Source organism: Bos javanicus, chromosome 1 (assembly GCF_032452875.1).
Source record: "Bos javanicus breed banteng chromosome 1, ARS-OSU_banteng_1.0, whole genome shotgun sequence".
NCBI lineage: Eukaryota > Metazoa > Chordata > Mammalia > Artiodactyla > Bovidae > Bos > Bos javanicus.
The window spans coordinates 67,897,660-67,923,909 of record NC_083868.1 but is presented as its reverse complement, the minus strand read 5'-3'; the positions used below and the strand labels follow the sequence as shown (position 1 = coordinate 67,923,909).

The 26,250-nt window shown below is 49.1% G+C and overlaps 1 protein-coding gene across 1 annotated transcript in view; it reads left to right on the top strand.

The window, feature by feature from the left end:
- ADCY5 (adenylate cyclase 5) overlaps positions 1-13,275 on the top strand; it is a 158,982-nt gene extending 145,707 nt beyond the window's left edge. The window contains exons 18-21 of the mRNA XM_061407337.1: positions 4,292-4,555; positions 5,573-5,777; positions 9,136-9,260; positions 10,957-13,275. Of these exons, the coding sequence (XP_061263321.1) occupies positions 4,292-4,555; positions 5,573-5,777; positions 9,136-9,260; positions 10,957-11,085 (723 nt within the window). The 3' untranslated portion in view covers positions 11,086-13,275. The remainder of the gene's footprint in view (positions 1-4,291; positions 4,556-5,572; positions 5,778-9,135; positions 9,261-10,956) is intronic.
- The last annotated feature ends 12,975 nt before the right edge of the window (positions 13,276-26,250 follow it).

Genomic DNA, 26,250 nt, shown 5'->3' with positions numbered 1-26,250 from the left:
GCTTAGGCTTCCTCCATCCTCAGCTTCCCAGTAATGTCGAGATTCAAGTCTTTGGGCCAGGGCAGGAAGCCTTGATTTTCACTGGCTGCTGAGCGAAAGTGGAGGCATTTGCTCCATCACCTTCTCTTTTCTGACACGCTGCCCCAATCCACCCCCTCAGTTTCCCAGTGTCTGCCTCCCCAAAGCAAGGACACTCTCTGCGTTATTCCCATGCAACCCCCCAGACAGGAAATCAACACTGTCCATCCACAATACATCCACTCACAGAACCATTCGTGTTTGGTCAGCTGTCCCAGTTCTGGCCCAGGACCCCCTCCAAGGTGCCCTGTGCATTTGGCCATTACGTTTCTTGTCCGCCTCTCAGTCTGTCAGTCTTTAAGAGGTCCTTGTTCTGTAGCCCTCAGTCCGGGGCCCTTGATGTTTCCTGTGTCCGGACTTGGGCCCCACCCTCCAGGAGGAAAACCATGGACGTGACACTCGCTAGCCCCTTCTCAGAGCATCACCTTGAGGATTCCTCTGTGTCGGCCCGTCCCGCCCCTGGCGACGTTAACCTTGATCACCCTCTCAAGTGGGCATCTGCCAGATTTCTCTACTGTCAGGTCCCCATCTTCCCTTTTGTACCCTATTAGCATTTTGTGGAAAGATACTCTGGCATCACACCAATATTCTGATTCTCAGCAAACCTCCCCCAGCAGTCTCAGCATCCATCACTGACTCCTGCCTGCCAGCTGTGATGACCTATGTCTGTCATTCCTTCTGCATTTGCTTTCTTTTTAAATTAATTTATTTATTTGGCTGCATTGGGCGTTAGCTGCGGCACGCAGGATCTTTTGTTGTAGTTGCGGTGTATGGACTTAGTCGCTCCACAGCATGTGGGATCTTACTTAGTTCCAGGAGTTGAACCCGTGTCCCCTGCCACGGCCAGGTGGATTCTTAACCACTGGACCACCAGGGAAGTCCCCCTTCTGCATTTGTTGATCGACATTCTCCTTTAAGGCAGAGCTTTCCTTGTGTGTGTTAGTTGCTCAGTCATGTCCAACTGTTTGCAACCCCATGGACTGTAGACCACCAGGCTCCTCTGTCCATGGAATTTTCCAGGCAAGAATACTGGAGTGGGTTGCCATTTCCTTCTCCAGGGGAACTTCCTGATCCAGGGATCCAACCCAGGTGTCCTGTATTACAGGCGGACTCTACCGTCTGAGCCACCAGGGAAGCCCAGAGCTTTCCTTATCCTCCTCTTATTTGCTTCATTCATTATCTACATCAGCCTACACTCATCGATTCCTATCGAATTCAGTGGGGCTTATGCCCTGCTCCTCTCATTATTTATTTCAGTGTTTCACGTGTCCTGGCTTTGGTCCGTGTGTCTTCAGATTGGCTTCCATGTTCTTTGACACGCTCCGTCATTCTTTGAGCATTTTTTTTACTTTCTGGCACAAGATGCTGTCTGGGGCTCATCATGTAATTTCCCTTCAAAGTGCCCCAATTGTTTTTCATGGAGAATGGTGTTTAGAAACCCAGATCAGGGCACGCTGTGTGCTCACTGTTCTAGGTCCTCTCTGTGGACAAAGCTAGGAAATGTATGTAAGTGTATAGAAAATACACACATATACATACATATGAATGGATACTACTGCAGTAACTGTCAGCTGATGTTTAAAACCATGGGTTGGTAGCAGTATCCCCATTCCCAATGCAATACCTCAGGCTTCTTTCTAGCTTTCCTCTTTCCATGCATGCAAATATTATCGCTGGCAGTGATAACTTCCCCTTCTATTTCTCTCACATATTTACTCATTTGTTCAGTGGAACTGGCCTCCCCACCCCAGCCCCCTTCTCTGCCCCACCATGCCTGCTCCCCGCCTCACCGCCCTGCTTCCTTGCTGGACACACCACATGTGACGCTCCCTCCTCTGATCACGTCCTTTCTCAGGCACAAGCACTCTGTACAAGGTTGGGAAGGAAGGGAAAATTGACAAGGAAGTGGCTGGCCACTCTCCATTTTGCAAACATGCGCATGTGTGTGAGTGTGGGGGCGTGTGTCTCTGCTTGCCAGGCGTGTCCGCCCGCCTCTACTGCAGCGTCTCATGATGCTCCCGCATCCTTCCATCTCCCATCGTCCTCCAGCGCTTGGGGCAGGGGTAAATAATAACCTGAGCACGGGTCCTCGGTGGTTGAGTGATGGTCTGTTGCCCCACTGCCGATCTCGCCTAGCAGCCCATTTAGCTGTCGGATCTATGGTCCTGGTGGCTGGGTGTAGTGCTGGCAGGGAGGTGGGGAGCCTGGGGTCCTTAGCTTCCCTGAAGCACCTGCACAAGACACACACCCACATGGCCCCTCCTCTGGGCCTCGGTTCTCAGGAGAGGCCATTCTTATCTCCTCCCATATCCTTGACCTTATTAGGACCAGCAAGCACCTGGGAACCCCCAAGCCATCCTGCCTGAGCACAGCCCAGCCCTAGAAGCAGCTGGCTGTGCTGGCAACTGCCCACACGTCTTGGGCAGAGTTCCCAGAGGAGGCAGGTGCACCTGACCAGCACTTCTGTGCTGGGCTTCTGTTCCCAGCAGCAGCTGTGCTCCCAGCATCCCCACCCCCAGCCTCCACTGCCTGACACTCTGGGTAGATGCTCTCTGGGAAAGCATTCCTGCCACCTGTGGGCTGATCAGAGGAGCTGAGGTGCTCCTGGGTTCCCGGGCGTGTGGTCTCCGTGGGTGGCAGGGGCAGGAGTGGGGGCAGCCTGGTGCATCTTCAAAGCAGCTGGGGCCCCTCTGTGGGGATGGCAGGGAGGAGAGGGACCCCCCCACCAGCCTTCTCCCACGGGCACACCTGTTCCAGAGCAGAAGCAGGGGGCCCTTATTGATGGGAGTTGTTGTTTAGTCACAAGGTCGTGTCTGTTTTTGTGACCCCAGAGACTGTAGCCCACGAGGCTCCTCTGTCCCTGGGATTTTTCAGGACAGAATACTGGAGTGGGTTGCCATTCCCTTCTCCAAGGGATCTTCCCAACCCAGGGTTAGAACCTGCATCTCCTGCATTGCAGGATTCTTTAGCACTGAGCCACCAGGGAAGCCCAATTTAGGGGAGGGGATGGTCAAAGTGTCCCACCCCACAGGAGCCACCTGGCAGGAAGAGAGCATGTGCCTGCTGGAGCCCCCTGGCCTCTGAGGTCCAGGAGCTTCCTTGGGTGTGACCCACCCATCCCAAGAATGAGGTGGGTCCTCTCACCTCATCCCTCAGCTTTCTCCTCCCCCACTGGAGCCAGACCTGCAGCCTTGATGGGTGTAGCAGCTCCTTCTCCATGGGTAGCCACTGCCTACCTGGAGACCCAGGGCCCTGAGAAATAGTCCTGGCCTTTTTGGAGGTTCTAGCTGCAGTTAAGGAAGGCCCAAGAAGGCTGGCTAGATCCTTTAAACAGCCCTGCTAATGGTGCTTGGCCTGCCTGTCTGCCTGCCTTACCTACACTGTTGCCTGCCCCCATTCAAGGGACCATTCTGTTTGCTGTTGAGGGGAGGGAGCAAGCAGACCCCTTTTCTGGACCCCTGTGCCCCTTGAACACTCTGGTCAGCTGGCTCCTTGCACACCAAAGTGCAGGACTACCTCTGTGCTTCAGCTTGTGGGCCACTGTTGGCCTCTTGACCTGAGGGTTCTGCACTGTCCCTTTATCCTGGATAGTAGGTTTGTCCCAGGCCCAGGACCCAAGCTTGGGGACATCAGTGATGTCCCTGTCCTGCCCAGGTGGCACCTTAAGGCACCTGCACCCTCTGGTCCTGGGGCAGGTCAGCTCTCGGGAAACCAGGGAGACCAGGCAGGGCTCTGAGCAGGTTTCCCTGCATTCAGTCTGCTAAAATGATTTTTATTGGTTTTCTGTGTGCGTTTCCTTATACGAAGAGGCAAATGGACAATCGAGGCGCACTTGGGTGGCTAGAGGGCCGTGTGGGCGTGGGTTTGAACCGGCCTTTTACCCTCCTGCCTCCTTTTCATCTGGGGCAGGCAGGATCCGTCCAGCTTCTCCTCTGGGACCTGTTTTCACTCAGGGTCCCTCCTGCAGGATCAACGCTCTCATAGGTGTCGCTTTCCGAGAGGCAGGCGGGGAGTTAGCCACTTACAGAGCTCTCTTTTCTGACGGTCAGAGTAATAGATGCTCTTTATTGAAAACCTGGAGTAGAGACAGCAGTCAGGATGCAGCTGGCACTTGCTGAAGTCTTGGGCCCATGTGGGCACGCAGGTGGGCTGCACTGCCTTTTTCTAAGTGGCCTGCTGCTTGCCCTCCCTCTGACCGGGCCCTCTGTCCCAGGCCACGGAGGAGAAGGAGGAGATGGAGGAGCTGCAGGCCTACAACCGGCGGCTGCTGCACAACATTCTGCCCAAGGACGTGGCCGCACACTTCCTGGCCCGAGAACGGCGCAACGACGAGCTCTACTATCAGTCGTGCGAGTGCGTGGCCGTCATGTTCGCCTCCATCGCCAACTTCTCTGAGTTCTACGTGGAACTAGAGGCCAACAACGAGGGCGTCGAGTGCCTGCGGCTGCTCAACGAGATCATCGCAGACTTTGACGAGGTGCAGCGGGGCCCTGATATCCCCCTTTCCCATCACCAGTGTGAGTGGAGACGTCAGGAGCCCTGACTGTGTCCCAGGCACTGCCACAGGCGCCTGCGTGTATTCCCCATCACCATGTCACAATGGGGGAGGTCCAGACTCACAGACATTAAGCGTCTTGCCTTGGGTCACTGCCTGTAAGCGGCAGAGCTGGTGTTTCAGCCTCAGCTGCCCCATGAAGGCCCCGCCTGGCTGCCTCGCCAGCCACCCCCATCACCTGCCACTCCTCTTATGGCATCTTGGGCTGGACAGGGCCTCAGGCTGGGACTCAGCATTGAGAGAGTCCAAGGGAGGAGGGATACCCAAGCTAAAGGGGGAGGTGGGACCAAGTTGCAAAGCCTTGAACAGCAGAAGCAAAGACATTTCCTTTGTTGAGTACCTAGTGTGTGCCAGGCCCTGAGGAGTACTGTACCCAGTAGAGCAGCCTCAGTGCTGGGAGCTCACCATGTAGTGAGTGTGAGAGGGACAAGCCCAGCAGGAGTACAGGGGCCGGGGCATGGTGCACAGGCACTAGAGAGATGGTGGAGCTGGGACCAGGCAGAGTCAGAAGCAGCCCCCGAGACTCCCGGGCATTGCGGATCCTGGAGTTGGCTGAGATGGATGTGGACAGGCTTCCAGCAGGTCCTGGAGACAGGAGAGAGTGGCCTGCTGGACAACAACGAGGAGGTTTCCCTGGGAGGGCTGGGGACTTTAGCCAGCAAAGGGAAAGGCGGCTGCCAATCCATATTAGGGGGAAAAGCCCCAGAGGTGACTTGTGACCTGGCCCCAGGGGCTCCTGTATGTGGCTGGGCTCATAGCCCACAGCCCCTAGACAGCCAGCAGATGACTGTTGGGGAGCACCGAGGCTTTCCACTAAGTTGGTGACAGAGATGGGCCCCTCTGTGTGAACCGGGGTGACACAAGGGGCTGTGCTGCACTCCCCTGCAGACCTCAGTACCCAACTTCGGGGTGACCCAGGTTTGGCCTCCTTCTTCCCAGATCATTAGTGAGGACCGGTTCAGGCAGCTGGAAAAGATCAAGACCATCGGCAGCACCTACATGGCCGCCTCCGGCCTCAACGACTCCACCTACGACAAGGTGGGCAAGACCCACATCAAAGCCCTGGCCGACTTCGCCATGAAGTTGATGGACCAAATGAAGTACATCAACGAGCACTCTTTCAACAACTTCCAGATGAAGATCGGTGAGCCTGGCTCAGAGTGCTGAGGGCTTGTGGGGGCTCCCCAAACCCCCTCTCCCATCCTGCTTCCATGAGCCAGTCCAAGGAGGCTGATGCTATCGTATGTCCCTGCCCAAGGGGTAGGGGTTGGTGCCCATCACACAGCAGAGCTCTCCCAGGGCCTAGTGGTGCTTCCTCTGCATGGTGGTGAGCACAGGATACCATTTTTCTCAGTTCCTGCCTTTTCTACTCACTGTGCCCACCAGAGAGGCTTTGTGGGGGATGCTGTGTGCCAAGGGCACAGGGCTCCCCATGGGAGAGGCCGGAACTCAGAAAGGGGTTATTGCTGAGTTCTAAGTGGTTTCTGTGTGTGTGTGAGCAAGATCAAGGTGATGTGAAGGTTCTTCTAATCTACACAAACTGGGGAAAGAAATGGTGAGGATGTGGAGATAAGTTGAGTCCACGTATCTTCCTTAGATTCCTTCTTTGTCAAATGCTTTGGCCCTTGTTGGGTGGCTTTGAGGAGCTTCGTTGATGCTGTGGTATCTGGGGGGCAGGACTGCTGCAGGAGAGAGGGGAAAGTTCTGAGCAGAGGCCCTGGGCCAGTTTCAAAACAGGCAGAGCTGTATTCTACTTGTTTAGAAAATCTTTGAACCAAAACCCTATATAATTTTTTTCAATTTTTGTATTTATTATTTCTTAATTGAAGTATCGGAGAAGGCAATGGCACCCCACTCCAGTACTTTTGCCTGGAAAACCCCATATATGTAGGAGCCTGGAAGGCTGCAGTCCATAGGGTCGCTGAGAGTCGGACACAACTGAGCGACTTCACTTTAACTTTTCACTTTCATGCATTGGAGAAGGAAATGGCAACCCACTCCAGTGTTCTTGCCTGGAGAATCCCAGGGACGGGGAAGCCTGGTGGGCTGCCGTCTATGGGGTCGCACAGAGTCAGACACGACTGAAGTGGCAATTGAAGTATGGTTGATTTACAATATAATATTAGTTGTGCGTATGCTGCTGCTGCTGCTAAGTCGCTTCAGTCATGTCCAACTCTGTGCGACCCCATAGACGGCAGCCCACCAAGCTCCCCCATCCCTGGGATTCTCTAGGCAAGAACACTGGAGTGGGTTGCCGTTTCCTTCTCCAACGCATGAAAGTGAAAAATGAAAGTGAAGTCACTCAGTCATGTCTGACTCTTAGCAACCCCATGGACTGCAGCCCACCAGGCTTCTCTGTCCATGGGATTCCCCAGGCAAGAGTACTGGAGTGGGGTGCCATTGCCTTCTCTGGTTGTGGGTATACAGCATAGTGATTATACTCCAAGTAAAATTATTATAAAATATTGGCTATATTTCCTGTGCTATACATCTCCTTTGTATTCCTTTTGTTGTTTATTATCCCAGTCTTCTATTCTGACACTTTTCAACTGTACAGAAGAGCTTCAAGAATAGTGCAGGAAAACCCATGTACATCAGCACACTTGCCTATTTGCTCCGCTACTGCATCCACTAAACGATCTGAGAAACACAACTCTGTTGTGTTGCTTGATAAGGTTCAAGGTGTTTCAGTGGCTTGTTCTGTCCTTATCTTGTCAAGGATACCCAGGCTTTCAGAATAAGAGTTACTTTTTCAAAAGAAACAGCTTTGTCGAGCACTGCTCTCTACCTCTTGAGGATGGTGGAGATAAAGAATACTTTCCGAAAGAGCAATCCTTTGTCAAAATTTTAATGTATTATCAGCTCCCTCCCAGAAATGTCTCAGGCCAAAAATGATTCAGATTTCAAATTTTTAAAAAAAGTAACAGTGATTCACCAACAAAGATACTGGTATTTCAGTTCTCAAAATTAGCACATTAAACTGAAATATGGATTCTTAAAAGTCAATACTGTGATCATGAAGGTCCTCAGGAGATCTTTTGTTCTGGCCTGAGTGCTGGGAACTGGCTTTCCCTGAGGAGCTGGTCGTGCGGGCTGGTGGGGGGCACATGCCTGCGGACTGGACCAGGTTTTCATTTTGCATCAGGTGCTGGAAACCCAGACCAGAGCCAGCTGGGGGGTGGCTTTAACTGATGGGCAGTCTGTGCTTCTGTGTAAACATCACCCCTGGCTTCCCATGATGTTGCATCCTTGTTTTCTTTCATTCCACCTCCCCAGCTCCACTGATCTGCACTTCTCTCCTGGCATGTATGTTTCTGTGAGCTGCCCCAGCTCCTGCGCTGGACCAGGACTGGGGATTGAGTGGCAGGCAGACAGGAGCTGGGCAGGCAGCTGGGAGCCTCGTGTGGTAGATCCTGCCCTACAGACGCAGGGATGTCTTCCTGGGAAGCATGACTGTCACCAGTGAGAGTGACAGCCCAGCCTGGGAATAGCACGTGGGGCAAAAAGCTACCTGTGGCTTGATGGACCCAAAGAGGAAGTTGGTGGAGGGAAGAGTTTTGAGGACTGATGACATTTCTGATTTAGTGAGTGGTCAAGGGGGGCGTGTGGGAGCTCCTGCTGTATTTGTGGCCACACGCTAAGAAATAGTTAAGCCACAATTAGGCTTAATGAGGCCCATCATGAGAGACAGTTTATGTAATAGGCGGGAGTGCCCTGGGCCTTGGAGATGGGGCAGAAAATATTGAGAGAATGCTGGCTGAGGCAGATGTGCCTGGGAAGGACTTTGCTGGGAGAGGAGGAAGGGCATTTGAGGTAGAGACCAGCACAGCAGAGGCTCAGGGGCAGGGCTGCTCAGTGTTGTCTTGGGCAGGACCAGGAAGGCAGACAGACTGGAGCAGAAGTGGAGGAGAAAGAAGGAGAGGGAGAGTCCACATGGATGTGGCAGATTACTTCCTGGTGTCAGTCACTGCAGCATCACCGCCCTGGTGCAGAAACCTGGGGGTGAATTACTTGAAGAGAGCAGACACTGGGCAGGGAAGTGGGTTAGGAGGCAGGTTCTGAGAATGAGAGTGGTGGCACCCCTGGAACAGAGGAGCAAGGCGAGTCTGGTATTCTGAATTAAAGGTGGAAACTTAAATGCTACCGGGAGAGGGGTGATTAAAGAAAGGCAACCAGAAAATGCAAAAGGTCACTGGACGCCTTAAAGAGGGCAGTCTAGCGGTGGATCTGCAGGAGCTGAGTGTTGCCTGGGTGACAAGGACACAGGAGTAGTGGCTATGTGAATGGGTTCCTGTGGTCTCCAGTTAGCAAGTGTGCAATAGGATCCAAGCAGTGGCAGCTGTGGGGTTAGGTACAGCCTCAAGCCAGAAGGACCCTGAGTGTCTTCAGACCAAGAGTCAGGGGGCTAATCTGCCAAGAGTCGGGGGAGGAATGTTGTCGAGGGCAGGCAGGAAAGAGTTGGTCTGAACCCTGATGAGAATTCTGACTTCTGTGCCCTGCAGGGCTCAATATTGGCCCCGTGGTGGCGGGTGTGATTGGAGCCCGCAAGCCTCAGTACGACATCTGGGGCAATACGGTGAACGTGGCCAGCCGCATGGACAGCACCGGTGTGCCCGACCGCATCCAGGTGAGTGCAGGAACATCTACCTCCATGTCCACTGGGGGACCTCTGTGTGATGCTAAGCGGTCTTCCAGCAGGCTGCTCACAGTTCCTAGTCAGAATTTCTGCAGCCACATTTGAGGGAGATGGGGTGGTTGGTGCTGATGCAGTGGAAACTTGGAGAACACAATTGTTTCAGGTTCTCAGTACCTTGGACAGATCTTCTAGCCTGCACAAAGCCCTCTACTGGCCACAGGAGGAATTGTGGGGAATGGCACAGCCAGCTGCCCATGCCAAGCCAGGAGTGCTAACGCCACACACCAGGCACACAGAGCAGTCACAAGGCAGGCGGCTGCAGGGAGCAGGATTTGCTAAATGGAGCTTAGAGCACTCAGGGCTTGGTTCTGAAAACGAGACAAGGCCACTGGTCCCTGGATGGTGCCCCCACCAATCTTAACAGCTAAGGAGCCTGGCCAGAGACTTGGAGACTTTCTCGTCTCTTCATCCTGTACAGGCTGGTGCTCTTCAGCCACTTTTCTTTGTTTTTCTCAGGCCTTGCTTGATCTGACACAGAGAGGCCCTGAACCGTGGAACCTCGGTTAGCCTTCCTGGTCTCGGTTTTCCCAAGTACAAACTGGGCCATTTTTAAGGTCCTTGCTCACACTGACACTGCTTAACCGTCCCCTAACTTCACTCCCTTGTGGGGCCTCTGAACAAAGGGACTGATCCCAGCACGGCCCTGGCTGGCCTGTGGGTGTTGCCTGAGGGGCCTGGCCAGATGGCCTCCTCTCACCTCCATCCTGGGGGTTGGGGGGTTGGTGGGGGGAAGAGAGTGGGACAGAAAGGTGGGAGTGGGGGTCCTGAGGAGAGACGGAGAGAGAGGAGGAGTGTTGACAGAGCTTCAACCCCACGCCCACCCCACCCCCACATACACACATACACAGATGTGAGGGGCTCAGTCAGTAACCGGCAGCAGGGCACCTACCTTTACCTAGGGCTTACCTTCACAGAATGTGCTGCCCCTTCCTCCCTGGCTGGACAGCGGGTGTGGATGGGGGCCCCGGCAGGGTGCTGGCCACTCTCAGAAATGGCTCTTGGATCACCCTGTGGTGAAGCTGTAGTCTCACTGCTCCTCCTGTCACCTCTGCTTGGCCCTCCGCCCTGCAGTAGTGTCCTGTCGTTACTGACACTGCCTGTGAGTCCTCCTCTTTGTTCCAAAAGCCAAAGCAGAGGCGGGCAGCACAATCTAAAGTGAATCTGGGCTCTAGCACTTACCAGCTGCGTGACTTCAGGCAAGTGGCATAGATTTTCCAAGCCTGAGATCATAGTTCTAACCTCCTAGGAAGATGAAATGAGAAAGATCAGTAGTGGTTCTCAAACTGTCTGTGGTGGAAAACCAGTTTCTAGAACTTTCTGAAAGTTCTGGAATGAGGCTTTGGTAAAACACTTGGGCGTGGATTGTGGGGAGTGGGAGAGCTGTGAGCTCCTGAGAGCTCCCCTCAGCTTCTACGGCTCTCTCATTGTGGAGGATGGCCATAGGCAGTGCGTGGCCACAGGCGCATTGAGGGGCTGGCCACCCCACCTGCCTGGGAGTGGGTGCTGCCTCCTTCTGTGTTCTGAGGCCCTTCCTTGGAGGAGCTGCCCTGAGGCTGCCACCCACCCTTCCAAGTCAGGGGCAGTCAGGTCATGGATGGCCTGTACTCTTTCCTCCTTTGCCTCTTAGGTCACCACAGACATGTACCAGGTGCTGGCCGCCAATACGTACCAGCTGGAGTGCCGGGGTGTGGTCAAGGTCAAGGGCAAAGGCGAGATGATGACCTACTTCCTCAATGGAGGACCCCCGCCCAGTTAGCAGCCACCGCGGACGCCAGGCAGCCTGGCCTCCAGAGACAAGGCGGAAGCCTCGCTCCAGCCCGTGGGGCCGCCCTGAGATTTCCCACTTTGACTCCAGAAGCAGCCTCTGCCTTCGCGGGCGGGAGAGCTGGCGGTCTCCGTCCAAGGCCCGGGGTGCCAGCGTCCTGCGAGCACCAAGCTGACCAAAGATGTCACCCTCTGTTGAAGGCGCCGCCACATGCGGAACCTCGAGTTTTCTGACTGACGAGAGCTGCCGCGCGCGCGGAGAGGAGCGGCAGGAGGGCTCGGGCTCGGCAGGGCAGGCCGCCTGGGCGCAGGACCGCGGAGCTCGGCCTCCGGCGGGCGGGAGGCGGCGCCACTCTGGCCCGGCCCGGGGCTGCTTTTCTATGTGAGCCTTTACACTTCAGACCAAGGCAGCGGCTCTGCAGGCCTCGGCAGGAGTGCTGGCTTTTGGATGGGCCCCTCCCACAACCCACGGCCGGTGCCCCTGCAGGGGGCAGAACTAACTGCGAGGGGGAGGCCAGAGGACTCGGAGCAAGGAGTGGTGGTTCTGAGAAAAAAAGAAAATATTTATTAAATAAAACAAAACACGTTTCTGTGCCCTTCTTTAGACTGTGCTAGTTGTATGCGTGTAAGAGGCCCACAAGCAAACCAGGATGCCACTGCGGAGGGAGGCCAGGGATCCCAACTTGTCTTTTTGTATTTTTTATTTTGTATTATTGAAAACCTTGGAGATCTAACAAATATACCAAATTCTATATTTTGTAAATTCTCTATATTAGAAAATGGCTGTGCACAGCAGGGCGTTTGTGGTCATTTGTACTGTATGTATGTCAATGTGTGTACTGGAGTGTGTGTGTGTGTGTGTGCGTGCGCGTGTTTATGCTGTGGAACTGTTCTCATTCAGGACACCTGTTTCCCTCACCTCAGATTTTCCCAGGTCCAACCAGAGCAGTGAGCGTGTCCCTTTGGGGTTCCATATGTGGGAAGATGCGTGCACACGTTACCCTTTCTCCCTGTCTCTCTCTCTCTCACACACACACAAACTTGTCACTTCTATTAAGTAAAATGCAAACAGAATAAAAAGAAAGCAAAAGCCTCTTTCCCATCTCAGGCCAAGCTGGAGTCAAGGGAAGCAGCCTCAACCCGTGGCAGACAGCAGGGCCTCCTTCCACCCTTCCGCCCCCGGAGATGTCAGCTTTTGCTTCAGGCAGGCAGGCAGCCCCTGCAACCCTGAGAGCTCAGCTGGCGTGGTGGTGTGGGGAAGGCTGGGCTGCCTGGCTTTCCAAGGTGCAGGCGTCTCTGGAGATGATCCCTCAGGCAAGGAAAGACTGGGGGCTTTGCTCTCCATCTACAAACCAGACAGAGGAAAGAGTGGAGCCAACCCATGGGCCAAGCCAGCAGAAATTTCATTTTGTCTGATTTCATTTGGGGGGTGTGGTGGGAGCAGTCAAATACACCAAGAAAAATTTCTATTTTTTATGTCCTATGAGGGAGGCATTTGGAAAAGGATATACTGTCATAGAGACCTTATTCAAACAGAATCCTTGGGTCCTGTGCCCAGATCTCTTCATTCCGTCTCAGGGCAGCATTATTCTCGCCTCCCATGTGAGCTTGAAGGAGGTGAGGAGGCAGCTACATGCCAGCTGCAAAACGTTACTTTGACACCCCCTGCACCACCTCTCAGTGGACACCAGCCCCGCCCTCCCCTTTCTACACACCACCTCCCACCCCAATCAAACACAATTCTGAGAAGCAAAGCTTATGGGCCTAACACTGGCAGCCTTAGTTTCCCTGTGCTTTTGCTGCTCCATCCTCTGAATTCTGCATCACCCCTGCATCTGTCCCAAGGGGCTGGCATTCTCCATGGTGTTGTGTTCGAGTCCCTGACCTCTCCATACGGCCCGCCAGTGGTGCTGGGTTTTCATTTTGCTCCCAACCTGAGTAACGTGTGTGCTGGTTTCTCCAGTGTTTCCCCTGTTGGTCATGGACTCCCTGGCCTTGTGGGGCCCCTCCCTCCCATCCTGGCAGTGACTGGTGACCACGTGCAGTGCTAGCTCTTCATTCCCTCCAAGGGGTGTGCACTCTTTTTATCCCTGCTCTTGCAAAAATGAATACAATTATGATTTCCCATGGAAATGGAAAAGTCTATTTAAATAATTTAACTATTAAACACTTTCACTGGTAACGTGTTCTGGTCTAATTTGCGTCTGGGGCAGTGGGCCTGTTTCCAGTGGGAAGAACAGTGCTCTCAGTGTAGGACAGAGCACCCCTGAGTGGGGACAGTGCACTGCTGTGGTGAGAATGTTGGCCAAAGACTGCAGTCATTGTGGCAGCAGGTGGGAGAACACTGGTGACCTTGGACGTGCCAGGGTGCAGGAGGCCACAGGATGAGAGATAGGGAGAGGGACCAAGGGAACAAGCAATGAAGGATGGAACCAGAAAGATCCAGGACCAAGGGGAGGATGTTTTAAAACAGGTGAGCCAAATGTGTTTCCATGTTAAGGGAATGAAAGTTTGAAAATACAAGAGGGAACACAGATCATCGAAAGGACCCAAGTAGGTGGCAGTGGGGGAGATGTAGGCAGGAGGTGAACTGACCTGACTTGGATAACTAGGAATATTTATCAGGCAATCTGTCTGCCAGAGCCTAGGAAATGCACCCTACAAACATGGCTTCATTTAATCCTCCTGGCCACCACATTTCACCGAGGAACAGAGAGGTTGAGTCATCTGCCTAAGTCCACACAGCTGGTAATTCACAACCAAGATTAAAGCAGGCTTGTCTAGTAAGCCCACACAGATAAGTAACTTCACATGTGTCCAGGACTCCTCCTTTCCCAAGAGAAAGGGAAAGGTGGTAGGAGGGTGGGGGACCCTTCTCAGCAATTCCCAGCTGCTGCATCCATTAAATGCAGGGTTATATTTGGCTTCAGGAAATAAAACCAGAGGAGCTTGGTCAAATAAAATTGAATACAAGTGAGAAGGAAGGAACTATTGAAAGACACTTCACTGGGGTCTATTGCAATAATGGCCACAGAGGGACACAGATGTGGTATTCCTGGTTCTAGGTAGGTCTCCTGTTCCAAAGAGAATAGATATCATTAGGAATTCAAATATGTGTGGAAAAGAATGTAATTGCATAGAGCTAAAGTTTATTTATAATTAATTCATTAATTATATTTGGCTGTGCTGGGTCTCCGTTGCTGCACAGGCTTTTCTCTCGTGGTGGCAGGCAGGGGCTACTCTGTAGTTGCAGAGCACCAGCTTCTCACTTTGGTTGCTTCTCTTGTTGCAGAGCGTGGAAGATTCCTCATATCTTGGAGCAACTAAACCTGTGCACCACACCTATTAAGCCTGTGCTCTAAAACCTGGGAGACGCAAATACTGCAGCCTGAGCATTCTAGAGCCTGTGCTCTGCAACACAGAGCTAAATTTTAACTTAGAGATCTTTCAGGATCCTTTAGGAGTGCAACCATGGGAAATCATCAGTTAAATCCATTTCACCTGTAACCTGCCTTCACTAATCATTTTAACTTGCTACAAAAGACTTGGGTGTCCCCCAGTCTGCATGTAGCCTAAACAATGAGATATTGGCTGGAATTGTTTTCCAGAAACTTAAGAGTTAGCTACGTCCTGTTTGAGATGGGCCAGCCAGTCCAGACTCTTAACCACAGACGCCTCAACTAGGCAGGCACAAGTGACCTTTTGAACAGGCGGAGGTCTGTAGCTTAGTTACGCTTGTGCAGAATGAGGATTTTTGCACCTTTTTCCAGTCACCTTTCCCCACATTCCCTCGTCCTCCAGTCGCCCTGTTTCTTTATTGGCTATCCTATATCAGTACCCCACGTCTCTTGCATTGGGGAGTAGATTTGAGATGCCTTCTCCTGTTTCCTTGCTTGGCTACCTTGCAAATAAATCCTCAGTTTGCTGCAAACCTTGGCGTCTCAGCATTTTGGCTTGCTGTTCTTCAGGGAAGATGAACCTGATCTGGTAACAAGTTTGATAAGCCTGCAAGAAGAGAAGTCCAGAGGGAGTTCCTGCCCGTAGTTTGTCAGTCCCTTGCCCGTATTGAGCCTGTGAGCAAGTTCAAGCAGCTTCCCGGGCCATTTGTTCCTAGGGCTACCCACCCGCCGCGACTTCCTCAGGGAGGGGCCGCTGACCTCTAGCGTTTAGTTTTGTTTTGTAGCAAAGAGGTGGCTTTGGGGTTTGGAAGCTGTCTTTGGGTGAGAAGCCTTGTTAAAGAAGTATACCTGTGTCAGATTGTCCATATAGATCACGGGTTGAAGGCCCACCCGGTGGAATTGTGGCAGACAATGGGTTAAAGGCTCAGGGACTCCTGGTTTTGTCTCGTTTTATTTTGGTTTTGTCTTGGTTTTGGCTTCGTCTTGTTTGTCCATGTCTATGTCAGGTTGTCACTTATTAAGAACTGGCTACTGGGGACTGAGCTTCTTGGTGACCACAGCAAGCAGTGGTAGAGACTTTGCTGCTGTGACCACCTGGAAGTAAAGCACTTTCAAAATCAAAAATGTTAATCCAATTCCCTCTTCAAGATTTCTAGGCTGCATACTCTAAAACTAGGGAGCTTTCAGTTATGAATCCATGGAGAAGAAGATGGTAGTTTTTGATAGCACAGCTTGACTTTCGGCTCAAGAACAAAATGGCCTGAAAATGGATCTTTAAATCATAATACAATTTTGCAGCTAGATTTATTTATTAAGTAGGAAGAAAAGTGTGATGAAAATCTAATGTAATTTTTTATGTCATTGTATCTGAGTAAACCTGTGCAAAGAAAATAAGACTACAGTTCAATAGGAAGGAAAGGCAAAGAAAGCTGTTCTGCCTGATCTTAAGGAAAAAGAGGACTTGCTATTAATTCAGTAGAACACTCTGCTTGTTCCTCCTCCACCCCCATGTGATGGGGCTGCTACTCCTTCCCTGCCAGTGCCTGAGCCACAGCCTCTGGGCCACGGTTGCCCCTGTCTCTGAGAATCAAGAAATAAGAATGGTCTTCCCTCTCATATCCACCAGAAAGTGAAAGTCGCTTAGTCGTGTCCATCTCTTTGCGACCCCATGGACTGTAGCCTGCCAGGCTCCTCTGTTCATGGAATTCTCCAGGCAAGAATACTGGAATGGGTTGCCATTTCCTTCTCCAGGGATTAGACACAGGTATCCTGCATTGCAGGCAGATTCTTTACCATTTGAGCCACTAGGGAAGTCCGATCATATCCACCAGAGAGCCACCCAAACTCAGGGCAATCCTACCATTAAGGCAAATCCACATGAGTGTGTAAATGCTGAGACTGGGCAGTTGATGGCATTGATTTGGGTCTACTTTTTCTTCAACTTCAGGTTTAATTAATCAGAAGAACAATATGCCAGAACTTCCTGGTAGTCCAGTGGTTAAGACTCTGCCCTTCCACTGCAGGGGGCACTGGTTCCATTCTTAGTCGGGGAACAACGATCCTGCATGCCACACAGCGCAGCCACAAAAAAAAAAAAAGGCCAATTTATAGAGATAACCCACAGAAAATGAAGTGTCTTTTCAATTTCTGCAACCCACAACCCAATCTGGGCAGATGTTGAAAGTTTATTAAACACCACCCACACTTCAGCAGAACATAGAATGGTGCTGAATAAAGCTAGGGAGGAGGCAGATGGGCTTCATACAGAAACCCCTGGTAATTCAGTATGTGCTGCTGCAAGCATAGCTACACCAACAGTGGATCCTAATTGGGGCTCGAATGCTGAACATTATCAAGGTTGCATTCTTGCAGGACCCAGGGTCAAAACAAAGAAGCCTTAGTAGAGTCAGGGAGGTAAAACAGAAGCTGAGTGAGAATCTTCAGAATTTCTACAAAGAGTCTTTAAAGCCTACAGGCAACGTGCAGATACAGATCCTAAGACCCCAGAGAATTTTAAAAAAGGTTAATGGCTTTTATTGGTGAGAGCAACCTCAGTATACAGAAGAAACTGCAAAAAGGTGGAAGGTGCTTTAGGAATGCCTATGTCTCAACGTGCTGAAATTGCCTTCAAAGTTTTTAATGGCAGGAAGCATGTTCAGGAGAAAAGGGAACAGCGGAGAGTGAAACAGGCTGCGTAGCTGCCTGCGGCCTTAACACAGGGGAGAGCTAGACCAAATGGAGGAGCCTCACAAGGGACTCAGCGCAAGGTGGGAGGCCTCAAGCCCCGAACTTCCACTTGAATGGGGCACTTGACATGGGACCCTGCAATGGGCATACTGCTGGCGGGAGGGACCCTGAAAAAGATTGTCACATCCTAAATAACATTCTTGAAGGTAAACAGAGGATGAGATGGCTGGATGGCATCACCGACTTGATGGAGGTGAGTCTGAGTGAACTCTGGGAGTTGGTGATGGACAGGGAGGCCTGGCATGCTGTGATTCACGGGGTCGCAAAGAGTTGGACACGACTGAGCGACTGAACTGAACTGAACTGAAGGTAAACAGGTAGCACATCAGGTGTGTGAGCTGAGAATGACACTGAACAAGAGTGACAGGGCCTGGGACCTCCTCTCAATCCTGCATCCATCAATATCCCCGTATACAACCGCAGGTGACCATGACTGTGGGAAATCAGCTTTTGGATTTTCTGATTGATGCTGAGGCCACTTGCTTTGTTAAATATAGTTGGCTTTCTAAACTTTCTTCTGAGGCTAGGATGTCCAGAGAAAAAGCCTTTTCTCCTGCTACTGGGCAGTCAGATGGGATGGGGGAGACCCATCTGAAGCATAGCTTTCTATACACGCCTAAAGGCCTCATTCCCCTCCTGGGTTGAGATTTACTGAGTTAAATGCCAAGGGTACCTTTGCACCTGCAAGAATGGACATTAAAATACCACCAGGGCAGACTTGCACATTGCAGGCTCTATGGCTTTGACCCTGAAGAAAACATCCAGCAACTATCCAAGGAGAGAGATGGCAGAAGGTGAGCTCAGACGTGTGAATGGATGGGAGGCAGGGAGAACACACACAGCAATACCTCTCCAGTTTAGGCTTTGCTCTGGGGCAAAAATCCAAACTTAAAAGCATTACCCATTAAAGGAACAGGGGAAGTGTGGAAGTCAACCCCTGCTAATAGCCTTCCTTTAAATATGATTTAATACACCTCTGCCTGTCACCTTCTAGAACTCTAATTTTACCAGTCAGAAACCAGACACAAACTGGTTTGTGCACAAACCAAGGAACAATTATTCAAACTGTAGAAGATAATCATCCAGTGCCTAACCCATACACTCTGGAGATTTTTGTTGGTTTACCATTTTGGATTCAAAGAACACCTTTTTTGGGTATACCCTTGAGTTTTGAATCCCAAGAGTTGTCTGCTTTCAAATGGGAAGATCTAGATACAAAAGTTTAACAAAAATTAAACAGTACTGCTGGATGGTACTTCCTCATGAAACCACACAACTAGTACTGGGACTCAGAGCATAGGTTGCCGAAACCTCAGAACGTATCTCAGGGCTAAATGAAGCTCAGGTCCTTTTGTCTCAGTGAGGAAAGAATTCTGCAAGAGGCAAAGGGTCAGGCAGGAAGTGATTTATTCGCATAGGATGCTTGAGAGAGATATAAGCAGGCAGGAAAGGGCGTGCCACCCTGAGAACTTAGTGGGCTACAGTTTCATAATAGAAAAAAGGAGGGGGGAGGGGAAGAAGACCTTCTTACTCCTCATTCTTTTTAAAAAGTATATTTATTTATTTATTTGGCTGCACCAGGTCTTAATTGTGGCATACACGATCTAGTTCACTTCCTAGGGATTGAACCCTGGCCTCCTGCATTGGGAGCATGGAGTCTTAGCCATTGCACCACCAGGGAAGTCCCCTTCCTCATTCTTGAGTAGACATCAAATTTCCATCATCAGTTCCTTGTCCACATCCGGCCGAGGAGTTTTCTTGACCCTGTGTGGTCAAACTAGGACTGTTATGGAGCCATGGAAATGAGCAAAAAGGCAGTAACATTCCTAATGTTACTCTGAAAGCCGTCTCTACTACAGACAAATAAGACAAAGAACGTTGCAGCCATCAGCCACTAAAGCTGCCGCTGACTGTGCACCCTGAGGGGATTCAGGATGGAGAAAACAGGACAGGTTGTTATGGTGCATATCAAAGGGATGATTTCAATGAGCCCAGATTCTTGCATCTTCCCATACAAAGAAAGGGCTTCTCCGGTGGCTCAGATGGTAAAGAATCCACCTGCAATGCAGGAGACCTGGGTTCCATCCCTGGGTTGGGAAGATCCCCTGAAGGAGGGCATGGCAACCCACCCCAGAATTCCTGGAAAATTCCATGGACAGAGGAGCCTGAGGACTACAGTCCATGGGGTCACAAAGAGTTGGACACGACTGAGCGACTAAGCACACATACAAAGAAAAGTGCTCAATTCATAAACTTGAGATGTCTGTTTGCTTTAAGTGACTCTTCCAATGTTTGACTACCCGGTTTGTTTTCGTGTTTTCCTGCAAAATCTCCTGTATGTCCTGGCTCCTCCCTTACCTCTTCAGTAGAGCCCCAGAGCTATCCGAGAGACTGTGCCCCAGGCTATGTCCTCAGTATTGCCCTCAACATAATTATCAACTTTTAGGTTGTGAGTTTTTAAGTTGACAGAATGTTCACAGATGGAAGCAGCTTTAGGGACTGGGGCCAATGCAAGACTGGGTATGTGGTGTTGACTCACCAAAAGGCACTGGAAACTGAAGCCCTTCCGAGGCACCCCCTACTCAAAAGGTAGAAGTTCACAGCCCTGATGAGAGCCCTCCATCTAATAAGGATAAGAAAATAACGATTTTTACTGATGCCAAATATCCTTTATTGGTGGTCTGAGTCCATGGGGCCATTTGGGGTAAGGACTGTTAACTGCAGAAAAGAAGGAAACTAAACATGCCAAGAAACTTTAAACTTAGAAGCTGTCACAGAGCCAAAAGAACTGGCTATCATCCACTGTGCAGCACATTAGAAATCAGGTTGTCTGACTGCTCGAGGGAATAATCTAGCAGTTCAAGTGGCAAAGCTGGCAGTTAGAACTAAAAGCCCTGGGTTCCCAACTTGGCCCTTACCCTTGACAAAATGCTGCCCAAAGTAGTCTCCTGAAGACTCAGAAGAGGCTAGGGAAAGGGGATTTGACTGGAGTCCTCCCAGCCATTCTCAGGAGGCTGACTATAAAGGTACACCAAGGAGGGGTGGGTTTAGAACAGACAAGGCAAGGTGCTTGCCCCTGAACACCTTATGGAAGATCTAATAAATTATTTACACAAGCGCACCCACAATGGGAGAGATGCCACCCTGCAGTGGATTCAGAAATTTACTATAGGACCAAACATGAAAAGGACAATTCAAAAGGTGACACAGAAATACACAGTATGTGCTAAATAACGCTAACACTGGGCTGCTGCCAATCAAAGAAGTTGAGACCGGAAGTGCTGGGCTGGGAGAAGATGGGTAGGCTGCGTTCACTGTGAGGCCAAGGGCAACTGGAAACCTTAGGTACTTACTAGTATTTGTGGACCCTTTTACTGCCTGGTGAGAAGCATTTCCCTGCTGGTCTGAAAAAGCTTCTGAGGTTGAAAAATCCCTACTAAAAGAAAGAATTCCTAGGTTTGTGTTCTCTGTGTCCATTCAGAGTGACAGTGGAGGGGCCTTTATAGCAACTCAAGTATCTGGAGCTTGAAAGCTTCGTTGGGGTTGCCATGAAACATGTAACTTTTTTTTGACATGTACACACTGCTGTATTTATTTTTTACCTATTCTTTTTTTGGCTATGCAGGGTCTTCATCGCTGCCTGCTGGCTTTCTCTAGTTGCAGAGATCGGGGGCTATTCTGTAGCTGCAGGGAGTGCGGGCTTCTCATTGCAGTGGCCTCTCTTATTGCAGAGCACAGGCTCTGGGCACACTGGTTCACTAGTTGTCTGCACGGCTTAGTTGTTATGTGGCATGTGGAATCTTCCCAGACCAGGGATCAAACTCCTGTCCCCTGCGTTGGCCAGGTGGATTCCTATCCACTGTGCCACCAGGAAAGTCCACGCATGTAATTCCTAATCTACTGGCAAAAGGAAAGATGAATTATAGTTTTAAAAAGACAAGTCTCTTGACAAATTTTAGCTATAATTCCCAGGAATAAGGTCTTACCAGTTGCCCTGCTTTGAGTGAAGTAGTCCCTAGAAGTAAGCTCCAATTGAGCCCCTATGGAATGTTCTATAGGAGACGATTCCTATTTTCCAGAAGTGGTTTATGAGACCAAGATGGAACTTGAAACAAGAAACCAGACATTGTCGAATATATACAATCACTGGGAGCTACTCTAACTGCTATAAGTGTTTTGCCTAGCAGGTTATGTTTCCCACTGCTGATTTATTTATTTCCTGATTTATACCCTCTGTGGTAACCATAAGTTTGTTTTTGATGTCTGGAAGTCTGTCTAAATAAGTTCATTTGTATCATTTAAAAACATTAGATTACACATATGAGTGATATCATTTGGTATTTGTCTGACTTACTTCACTTAGTATGATGATCTCTAGGTCCATCCGGGTTGCTGCAAATGGCATTATTTTGTTCTTTTTTTATGTCGGAGCAATATTCCATTGTAAGTATGTACCACATCTTCTTTATCCATCCCCCTGTCGATGGACATTGAGGTTGCTTCCATGTCCTGGCTATAGTAAGCAGTGCTGCAATGAACACAGGAGCATGTGTCTTTTCAAATTAAGGTTTTCTCTGGATACATGCCCAGGAGTGGGATTGCTGGATCATATGATAGTTCTATTTTTAATTTTTTAAGGAACCTCCATACTGTTATCCTCAGTGGTTGTGCTGATTTATATTCCCACCAACAGTGTAGAAGGATTCCCTTTTTCCCACATCCTCTCCAGCGTCTATTGTTTGTAGACTTTTTGATGATGGTCATTCTGACTAGTGTGAGGTGATATTCTCATTGTAGTTTCGATTTGCATCTCTCTGATAATTAGTAATGCTGAGCATCTTTTCATGTACTGTTTGGCCATCTGTATGGTGTCTTTATTTAGATTTTAGATTTTCTACTCATTTTTTGATTAGGTCCTTTTTTTTATATAGAGCTGCATGAGCTGTTTATATATTTTGGAGATTAATCCCTTGTGAGTTGCTTCATTTGCAAACATTTTCTCCCATTCTAAGGGTCTCTTTTCATTTTATTTATGGATTCCATTGCTGTACAGAAGCTTTTACATTTTTTTCAGTCCTGTTTGTTTTTGTATTCATTGCTGTCGGGGGTGAGTCGAAGAAGATATTGCCGTGATTTATGTCAGAGTGCCTATGTTTTCCAGTAAAAGTTTTATGGTGTCTGGCCTTACATTAGGTTTATTTTTTATGTATGGTTCATTTTTTTTTTAAACACATAGCTGTCCAGTTTTCCCAGCACCACTTATTGAAGAGACTGCCTTTTCTCCATTATATAGTCTTGCCTCCTTTGCCATAGATTAGGTAACCACAGGTGCATAGCTTTATTTCTTGGCTTTCTATCCTGTCCTATTGATTTTTATGTTTTTGTGTGCAACTGCCATATTTTTATTTTTTGATTACTGTAGCTTTGCAGTACAGTCTGAAGTCAGGGAGTCTGATGCCTCCAGTTCCATTTTCTTTCTCAAGATCGTTTCGGCTACTTCGGGCCTTTTGTGTTGCCATACAAAATTTATTTATTTTTTTGCATAAAATGCCATTGATAATTTAATAGGGCTTGCATTGAATCTATAAATTGCCTTGGGTAGTCTAGTATGATCATTTTATCAGTACTGAGTTTAGGTTCAAAGACTGGCAGGTTGATTTTACTATTATGCTGAAGAACCACTACTCAGGTACTTATTGGTTTTCTTGGACACTTAAACTGGTTGTTTAGAAGTATTTTCCTGCTGTTCTGAAAGTTTCTGAGGTTAAAGCCCTACTGCAAGAAATAAATCCTAGGTTTGGTGTCTATGTCCATTCAGAGACAACAGAAGGGCCTTTGTAGGAGGGCCTTTGCTGGAAATTACATGCTTCTTGGCAACCATGTCTATCCTGGAGACTGTGTCCTATTGAAATCTTGGAAGAATAAACATCCAGAAGACCAGTTCCATACTTGCTGGACTGGACCTTACAAGTGCTACTTGTGCCCCATTCCACAGTGAAGAGGAAGAGAAATAAGACATGGCTTCATCACATTCATGGTAAGCTCATCTTGCAGAGATCAACAGAAACCATGCAATAGAAGACAACCTTGACAGAGATCATCAAAACATGGCTGCCCAGCCCCTGGCACTGGCTTCTCCCAGTGGGCAAGTGGACCTCTAACAGTTCCTAAGTTGGTTTTCAGAAGGAAGCTACAGGAAAGAAATTGAGGTGAACAGCATTGCTGCAGTGGTAACTTTGTAAAGCAAAACTTTTCAGAAGGCAGTTTATTTAAATAGTTTGTTAGGTTAGCGGAATGATTATTTTCTTTTATTATGATTTCTCTTTGTCTCTAACCTTCCAGGCTTGAAAGAACAATGCTGAGGATTTCTCAGACTTTGCCAAAAGCAGGTAATCTCTCAAGCTCTTGATATGTAATCCAAAACTATTTTCTGTATTTCACATGTTGACCCCCTGGTTGTGCCTGGCATCAGTTTTCAACCATCCCTAATGTCACTGTGACTTACAATAAAAAGTCCTTGGATATAACATACCAACTTACGCAAGTCAACAGAATTTACTGTCCCCTGTTTTTTTGACTAAGTTGAAATTCAGTCCTCAGATTGAAAAAAAAAAAAAAAAGACCTTGGTCAGGATATTATAGAAACAATACCTATTTTTCCTAGCCTATGTCACTTCCATGTTTAATATCTAGGTGTCTGAGACAAACTGAGAATGCTGAGAAAGTCCAATAAGTAAAGGTAAGACACAGATCCCTAACTAGACCACCTCCTGGGAGTCTAACGTCTGGCATTCTGTGTGCCCCTTCCGGGTATGTCTTTTTGTCTCTCGTTGGTTTGATTACCAGTGAAGGCCTTGACATTTGGCAGATATGTGGTATTGATTATTGAGGTTGTGAAAAGGGAATGTTGCCTGACATTCCAGTTCAAGGATCAAGCTACCAGTCACCATTGCCACTGACCATTGCTCCCATGGTGTGCACTGAGGGAAATTCAGTATGGAGAAAAATAGGATGTATGTTATGCTTTGGATGCTGGACTTATATAATTAAGATGCATATCTAAGGAATAGTCTGAATGAGCCCAGACTCAAAAGACCCCAAACAGCCAAAACATTTTTTAAAGAACATAGCTTGAATCACACTCTTGACTTCACACTATACAATGAAGCTACAGTAATCAAAATAGTATGGTCTAGCAGAAAAACCGGAGAAGGCAATGGCACCCCACTCCAGTACTCTTGCCTGGAAAATCCCATGGACGGGGGAGCCTGGTAGGCTGCAGTCCATGGGGTCCAGAAGAGTCGGACACGACTGAGTGACTTCACTTTCACTTTTCACTTTGACGCATTGGAGAAGGAAATGGCAACCCGCTCCAGTGTTCTTGGCTGGAGAATCCCAGGGATGGTGGAGCCTGATGGGCTGCCGTCTATGGGGTCGCACAGAGTCGGACACGACTGAAGCAACTTAGCAGCAGCAGCAGCAGAAAAACAGACACAGATAAATGGAACAGAATAGATAGCCCAGAAATAAACCCACACTCCTATGGTCAATTAATCTACAACAAAGGAAGCAAGAAGATACACTGAAAGTGTATCTTCAAAAGTGGTACTGGGAAAACTGGATAGCTACATGTATGAGAAATTAAAACATTTTCTCAAACCCTATAAAAAACCTCAATAGATTAATACCTAAATGTAAGACCCGAAACCATAAAATTCCTAAAAGAGAACGCAGGTAGAACACTCTAACATAGACCCTCCACAAACTGCTATAATTTGTCTCATAAGGCCAAAGACAAAAAAGCAAAAATAAATGGGATTTAATTGAACCTCAAAAGCTTTTGCACAGCAAAGGAAACCACTGACAAAATGAAAAGAAAACCTACTGAATGGGAGAAAATACTTCCAAATGGCATGACCAATAAAAGGTTAACATCTAAAAGATATAAATAGATTATACAACTGAACATCAAAAAACCAATTAAAAAATGGGCAGACAACCTAAATAGACATTCTTTCAAAGACATATACCAGATGTTCCAAAAGCACATAAAAAGATGCTCACCATCACTAATCATCAGGGAAATGAAAATCAAAGCTACAATGAGATATCACCTCACATCTGTCAGAACAGCCCTCATCAAAAAGAACACAAATAACAAATGTTGGCAAGGATGTGGAGAAAAGAGAATCTTACACAACAATCTGTAGGCAGCAGTGCTGTGATACTGAAAGTTGCTCAGTCGTGTCCGACTCTTTGCAACCCCATGGACTATAGAGTCCATGGAATTCTTCAGGCCAGAATACTGGAGTGGGTAGCCTTTCCCTTCTCCAGGGGATCTTCCCAACCCAGGGTTCAAACCCAGGTCTCCCACATTGGAGGTGGGTTCTTTACCAGCTGAGTCACAATGGGAGCCCAAGAATACTGGAGTGGGTAGCCTCTCCCTTCTCTAACGGATCTTCCTGACCCAGGAATTGAACCGGGGTCTCCTGCATTGCAGGTGGACTCTTTACCAACTGAGCTATCAGGGAAGCCCTAGTGTTGTGATGCCTCAGGCCAAACAACTAACTGGGTATGGACACAGCCCCACCCATCAGTAGAGAGGCTGCCTTAAGGCTTCCTGAGCCCACGGCCAACTCTAGACATGTCCATAGACACAGCCCTGCTCACCAGAGGGCCAAGACCCAGCTCTATCCACCACTGGGCAGGAACCAGCCATACTCTACAAGAAGCCTATGCTAGCCTCTAAACCAGCCTCACCCACCAAGGAGCAGACATCAGACAGGGGAAAATTACAACCCTGCAGCCTGCAAACCCAGTCCATCACAGCAGAACCGACCTTCCTCTTTGACCATCTGGGCCCTGTCTACTAGCAGGCCAACTGAAGCTTCAGGACACCCCGACCCCATTACTCAACAGGGCCATTCTGGGTACAAAAGCCCCTTTGTGTCCCTCATTTCCTGTTTGTAGATAAAAGACTTTAGTCTCTAGGCCTTCCCTGATTTCCAAAG